Source organism: Aquarana catesbeiana, linkage group LG05 (assembly GCF_042186555.1).
Source record: "Aquarana catesbeiana isolate 2022-GZ linkage group LG05, ASM4218655v1, whole genome shotgun sequence".
Lineage (NCBI taxonomy): Eukaryota > Metazoa > Chordata > Amphibia > Anura > Ranidae > Aquarana > Aquarana catesbeiana.
The window spans coordinates 644,326,266-644,333,838 of NC_133328.1; the positions used below are offsets into that span (position 1 = coordinate 644,326,266).

General features: G+C 48.2%; 1 protein-coding gene across 1 annotated transcript in view; it reads left to right on the plus strand.

Annotated features, from left to right (window-relative positions):
- Positions 1-6,244, plus strand: part of LOC141145633 (tubulin delta chain-like) — a 45,566-nt gene extending 39,322 nt beyond the window's left edge. The window contains exons 12-13 of the mRNA XM_073632471.1: positions 3,424-3,565; positions 5,282-6,244. Coding sequence (XP_073488572.1) covers positions 3,424-3,565; positions 5,282-5,517 — 378 coding nt within the window. The 3' untranslated portion in view covers positions 5,518-6,244. The remainder of the gene's footprint in view (positions 1-3,423; positions 3,566-5,281) is intronic.
- The last annotated feature ends 1,329 nt before the right edge of the window (positions 6,245-7,573 follow it).

A 7,573-nucleotide genomic window follows, 5' to 3' on the forward strand; every position in this document is an offset into this window, starting at 1 on the left:
TCTCTCTGAGGTGGTTTGTTCCATCTTTAGTTGGCAGAAACCTGGTAGGTTAAGTGCACCTCTTGGGACGGTCTGGGTCTGTCACAGAGTGGTCAGTCTTTGCCTTACATTTGCTCTTGGAGCAGAAGTTTTGGGCTCATTATTGTGAGACAGTTAAATGGTGGCAGTTCTAAAGTCAAATAGAAACATGAGGACTATCTTAAGATCTCAACCTGCTGAACATCCTTCTGTTTTCAGATAGGTTAGACGGTTCAGTGATGACCTCTCTTTCGGGGTCCATAATCCTCTCTATAAACCCTCTTCTTCATGGGGTGTTTTTTTTTCTCCAGGCTCATCAAAGATTTCTGTAATTGCAGTGGAAAGCCTTTTTTTTTTTTTTGTGAATCTTCCCTTTGGGTTGGCCACAGCTTCGGAGGATTTCAAAGCATTTAGCCCCAGTGCGGGGTTTGCTGAAGACACCATAATACTCTTCACCTCAATCTTGGTCAATTCCAGAGGTTCCGTCGATATATGTCTACAGGAGGAAGCTGTGTTTAGGTCAAAGCACGTTCTCTACATACAGCCCTACTCAAGGTCTTGGTAGAGGTTCATTCCCTGTCGGGAACTTGAGGATCCAGGCATTGCTTTGCCGGAAGGCTCTGTTTCCGGGGTGTTGCAGAGCAAAGATTGGTGCTTAATAGTCTTCCTTTTCAGGAATCTGGAAGATAACCACTGATGCCGGTCTCGCTAAGTTGACTTCAGGCTGGCTACAGTTCAGTAGGCTTGATCTCCACAGGAGTAGATACTGTCCAATAGCTGGTAATTTATTGGCCAGTATGCCTTGCTCTGGATTATAGGACAAACCTGTTGTAGGTTCAATCTGGTAATGCCTTGGCAGGCATATATATATATGCAACCACCAGGGCGACACCAGAGGTCATGTGACTCAGGGAGGTGTACCACATTCTGTCTGGGACAGAACAAGTTCTGTCTCCATCACCAATACATATTCAAGGTATAGGATAGTGGTAAGGGGAACTCTGCAGGGGAATCTACTAGATTCCAAGTTCTACAACAGTTGTGTCCGAGACAAGAGTCCCACTGCCATTGGTGGTATATGTACTGGTAGCACCTTAAGGTCTGGATCTCCCTTATTTGACACTTTTTCCCTGTTTAGGATTCTGCCACATCTGTTGCGAAGAATCTATAAGTTGGTAACACTGATATTAGTGTTTGCCGAATTAGCCCAGGGGGGCTTGGTATGCTGACATAGCGGGGGGGGGGGGTTACTCCTTTGGACACTCCCAGTCCAGCGGGACCTGATGGTCTTGAGTCCTGTATCTCAGTACTGTTGAGCCCCTGGATGCCAGCTTCAGGGAACTTCAATTTAAGGACTTGAAAATACTTTTTTTGCCTGGCGTGAAGCCAGGAAGTGGCACCCGCAGAAATATGTGGGTGGGAGATTTTCTTTTTCTTTCTCCAATCAGTAGAGGAAAGGATTTTGGCCTTAAGTACCGTTAAAGGTCAGGGTTCATCCCTATCCATTTTTTTTTTCCAGGGGCCGTTGTTTCTCACTCCTTGTTTCCTACCTCATACAACATGGTCCCGCCTGTCAGGCCTTTCTTGTGTCCTTGGAACTTGAATTGATCTTGACTGTCCTTGCAAAGACCACTTGTTTGAACCAATCAGGGGATTCTGTTGGTCCTTTTATCTCGGAAGGTGGCTTCTTTGGTTGCTATCATTCAGGAGGTGGAGTGTCAGAGTTGGCGGCTCTTTCATGCAAGGAGCCATTCTTGGCCTCACATCATAAGCTGATGTTGCGTCCTCATCCATTTTTATTGCTTAAAGTGGTTTCTAGTTTTTCACTTGAATCAGGACAGTGTCTTGCCTTCTTTATTTTTCTCCTAATCCGCAGTTGGCAGGAGAAAGATCACTACCTACTCTAGAGGTAGTTCAGACGCTCCGAGTCTACTTGAGTTGTCGTCACAAGTCAAGAATCCTGGTTTGTGCTGCCAGAGGAGCCCAAAAAATAAAAATCGCAAAGGCGATCAAATACCACCAAAAGAAATCTCTATTTGTGAGAAAAAAAAGGACGTCAATTTTGTTTGGGTGCAGCGTCGCACGACTGCGCAATTGTCAGTTAAAGCGACGCAGTGCCGAATCGCAAAATGTGCTCTGGTCAGGAAGAGCGGGTAAAATCTTCCGGGGCTGAAGTGGTTAAGGAGCCATAAAGAGGTCCTCTCATGCTTATTTCTATTACAAGGGATGTTTACATCCCTTGTAATAGGAATAAAAGCGATTTAAAAAAATTAATAATGGGACAGTGTAAGAAAATCAATAAAATAAATGAGAAACAAAACAATTTAAAGCACCTCCAATCCCTCCGTGATCACGCGCAGAAGGGAACGCATCCGTAAGTCATAGTGTTCACACCACACATGTGAGGTATCGCCGCGATCGTTAGAGCGAGAGCAATAATTCTAGCACCAGACCTCCTCTGTAACTAAACTGGTAACCTGTAAAAAATGTTTAAAGCGTCGCCTATAGAGATTTTTTTTTAAACGTCGTAGATTTGTCGCCATTCCACAAGCGTGTGCAATTTGAAAAGTGTTACATTTTTGGTATTTATTTACTCGGTGTAACATCATCTTTCATATTTTACAGAAAAATTGGGTTATATATTTTGTTTTTTGTTTTTTTTTTGTTGTTGTTTTTGCATTCAAATTAATTAAAGTGTATTTTTCCCCTCAAAAAATTGCGTTAAAAAAAAAAACTGCTGCGCAAATACCGTGTGACATAAACAACTTTATTTTTTAATTAATTTAAAAAAAAAAAAAAATACCGTTTTTATTCTCTAGGGCCTCTGCTAAAAAATTTTAATGTTTGGGGGTTCCAAGTAATTTTCTAGCAAAAAAATACTGAGCAAAAAGGGATGAACAAAAAGTGTCAGGAAAGGCCGAGTCCTGGATCTGCCGCTCTTCCGGGGTCCTGGATCTGCCGCTCTTCCGGGGTCCTGGATCTGCCGCTCTTCCGGGGTCCTGGATCTGCCGCTCTTCCGGGGTCCTGGATCTGCCGCTCTTCCGGGGTCCTGGATCTGCCGCTCTTCCGGGTCCTGGATCTGCCGCTCTTCCGGGTCCTGGATCTGCCGCTCTTCCGGGGTCCTGGATCTGCCGCTCTTCCGGGGTCCTGGATCTGCCGCTCTTCCGGGGTCCTGGATCTGCCGCTCTTCCGGGGTCCTGGATCTGCCGCTCTTCCGGGGTCCTGGATCTGCCGCTCTTCCGGGGTCCTGGATCTGCCGCTCTTCCGGGGTCCTGGATCTGCCGCTCTTCCGGGGTCCTGGATCTGCCGCTCTTCCGGGTCCTGGATCTGCCGCTCTTCCGGGGTTCTGATGGATATTTTGGGTTCTCTCTCTCTCTCTGTTCCTCCTTGACCACGTTCTCTCAGCATCACAGCGTGTCTGTTCTGGCCGTGGCTCGGAACTCCCAGGATTACTCCTTCCTTCTCTCCCGGGACTCCGTACTGATGAAGCTGAAGCAGTCCTATCGCTGCGTCTCCTGGAACCCCTCCCCCATCCACTTCTGGACAGGTCAGTCATCCCTGCCTGCAAGACGCCCTCCATCACGTCCTTCTTCTGACATGTTCCACAGCAGATGATCATAGTGATGGTCCAATAGGACAAGATCCAGTACAGAGAGGGGATTACACCACTAAATTCAGTACAGAGAGGGGATTACACCACCAGAACCAGTACAGAGGGGAGATTATACCACCAGAACCAGTACAGAGAGGGGATTACACCAGCAGATCCAGTACAGAGAGGAGATTATACCACCAGATCCAGTACAGAGAGGAGATTATACCACCAGATCCAGTACAGAGAGGAGATTATACCACCAGATCCAGTACAGAGAGGGGATTACAGCAGCAGATCCAGTACAGAGAGGGGATTACACCAGCAGATCTAGTACAGAGAGGGGATTACACCACCAGATCCAGTACAGAGAGGGGATTACACCAGCAGATTCAGTACAGAGAGGGGATTACACCACCAGATCCAGTACAGAGAGGGGATTACACCACCGGATCCAGTACAGAGAGGGGATTATACCACCAGATCCAGTACAGAGGGGGGATTATACCACCAGAACCAGTACAGAGAGGGGATTATACCACCAGATCCAATACAGAGAGGAGATTATACCACCAGATCCAGTACAGAGAGGGGATTATACCACCAGAACCAGTACAGAGAGGGGATTACACCACCAGAACCAGTACAGAGAGGAGATTATACCACCAGATCCAGTACAGAGAGGAGATTATACCACCAGATCCAGTACAGAGAGGGGATTATACCACCAGAACCAATACAGAGGGGGGATTACACCACCAGAACCAGTACAGAGAGGTGATTATACCACCAGATCCAGTACAGAGGGGGGATTATACCACCAGAACCAGTACAGAGAGGGGATTATACCACCAGATCCAATACAGAGAGGAGATTATACCACCAGATCCAGTACAGAGAGGGGATTATACCACCAGAACCAGTACAGAGAGGGGATTACACCACCAGAACCAGTACAGAGAGGGGATTATACCACCAGATCCAGTACAGAGAGGGGATTATACCACCAGATCCAGTACAGAGAGGGGATTATACCACCAGAACCAGTACAGAGAGGGGATTATACCACCAGATCCAGTACAGAGAGGGGATTATACCACCAGAACCAGTACAGAGAGGGGATTATACCACCAGTTCCAGTACAGAGAGGGGATTATACCACCAGAACCAGTACAGAGAGGGGATTATACCACCAGATCCAGTACAGAGAGGTGATTATACCACCAGATCCAGTACAGAGAGGGGATTATACCCCTAGATCCAGTACAGAGAGGGGATTATACTACCAGAACCAGTACAGAGGGGGGATTATACCACCAGAACCAGTACAGAGGGGGGATTATACCACCAGATCCAGTACAGAGAGGGGATTATACCACCAGAACCAGTACAGAGAGGGGATTATACTACCAGAACCAGTACAGAGAGGGCATTATACTACCAGAACCAGTACAGAGAGGGGATTATACCCCTAGATCCAGTACAGAGAGGGGATTATACTACCAGAACCAGTACAGAGGGGGGATTATACTACCAGAACCAGTACAGAGGGGGGGATTATACCACCAGATCCAGTACAGAGAGGGGATTATACCACAATACTGAACACATGACCATTTTGTATAATCCGGTAGCAGAAATATAACAATATTGTATGATTTTGTTCTGCAGACCCCCAGAATATTCTGGATCCCTCGTGTCGCAGCCACTCCCTGACCGTCTGCGCCAACCACTCCAGCGCGGCGGACCTGGTGAGCGGCATTGTGGGTAAAGCCCGCACCATGTATGACTCCGGGGCCTATCTGCACTGGTATCGGAGATATGGCTGCGAGGATGGAGACTTCCAGGTGGCCTTCAACACCCTGGACTGCGTTGTGGATGAATATAACAGTCTGGGGCAGCCGTGACCAATCCGCTGCTCCCGGGATCCAATCCCATCACAAGATCCAATCCCATCACAGGATCCAATCCCATCACAAGATCCCATCCCATCACAGGATCCAATCCCATCACAGGATCCAATCCCATCACATCACAGGATCCATGACCTTTCACAAGATCTCTGACTGTCATTGGATCCAGTTCTCAAAAAATACTTGGATTAAACGCGGTATAATCCACCCGGATGCACTAAATAGTTGCGATTTGATATGTACAGTTTTACAACACATGTCAAAGTCGCAAAATTGTGCTTAGGCATTAACATTTCGTTTTACCCTTAACCCTTTTAGCCTGATCCTGGAAATGCTCGGTCCCTGGCTCTTATGTTGCCTCTGCAGCTTCAGTACTGTGAATCACCAACAGGTGGCAGTTGTGCAGATAGGAAAATTCTGACTTTGCTGCAACATCACTTTGTTTTACTTTGTTCCAATTCAGCCACTAATGGTGGAAGTCAGAGGACCGGTCTGATAATCAGGCTGGTTAGTAGGCGCTCAGCGGCGGCGGTCTGTATAATTCTTTCAGATATCCTCTAATCCTGGAGCACGTCTTCCTCCGGCGTGTACAGGACCGCCGTGTCTTTTAGTGTTGCTGTTTTTTTTTTATAACTGTGTATATTGGAGTCTATATACAAAGCATTAATATATTTTGTATGATAAAATGTCATTTTAAAAACGATTAAAATATATTTCTTAATTCTGATGTGTGGTTATTAATATGCGGGTTTTCCAGTTCATAACCCCGCCTCCAGCTGACCAATGGGTGGAATCTTCAGAGACGGGGGAGGGGGGGGTCACACCAGAGGCTGTGCCACGGAAAGTGTTCTTCCTCTTCTTCAGCCCGCAAGGAATACTCCCCCCCCCCCACATTAACCCCTTCACTCTCGCCCCCCCCCCCCCCCCCCCCCTTTCCTGCCCAGGCCAATTTTCCCCCCCCCCCCCCCCCCCCCCCCCCCCCCCCCACCCCCCCCCCCCCCCTTTCCTGCCCAGGCCAATTTTCAGCTTTGAATGACAATTGCGCTGTCGTACGACGCTGTACCCAAATGATATTTTTATCATTTTCTTGAGCTGATGAGGCTGCGCTGATGAGTCTATGCTGATGAGGCTGCACTGATGAGGCTATGCTGATGAGGCTGCACTGATGAGGCTGTGCTGTGGAGGCTGCACTGATGAGGCTGCACTGATGAGGCTATGCTGATGAGGCTGTGCTGATGAGGCTTGTGCTGATGAGGCTGTGCTGATGAGGCTGCACTGATGAGTCTTTGCTGATGAGGCTGTGCTGATGAGACTGCGCTGATGAGGCTGCACTGATGAGTCTTTGCTGATGAGGCTGTGCTGATGAGACTGCGCTGATGAGGCTGCACTGATGAGTCTTTGCTGATGAGGCTGTGCTGATGAGACTGCGCTGATGAGGCTGCACTAACGAGGCTGCACTGATGCGACTACACTGATGTGGCAGCACTGATGAGGCTGTACTGATCATCAGGACACCAATGATCAGTGCTCTGATTATCATTGTAAACAATGTACTCGCTGTGCCCTGTCAGACTTGCTGGTTATCAGCTCTCCTTTCCTTACACAGACACTGTGTGTGAGGAAAGGACTGCTGATAACCAGCAAGTTTGTTTACATGGTAAAGGGCGGCTGTGATTGGCTCTTTTCCTCAATCTGTGACCAGCTGTGTCCAAAGCACCCAGCAATCACAGAGCGCACCCGCTGCATGTGGGGGGGGGAGGGACATTCGTGGACGTCCTCCTAGAACTGGAGGCCCCCACAGTAGCCATCTTTCAGCTATAGGGTGGGCGGGAACTGGTTCATGGGGGCGTCTCCCTTGCCGGTGATTGTATTCAGACAGCCGCTGCTCCTGTGTCTGTCGGAACACCCAAACGGTGACTGATTGGCCGCCGCTCTCACTGTTCGGCGTAGAATTTTCCACCCAGACCCTTCGATTTTCAGACTGAGGTTTGTCTATCCAGATGGTGCCGGGCCACCCAGGGCTCAGATTTCATCTAATCTAGTGGGAATC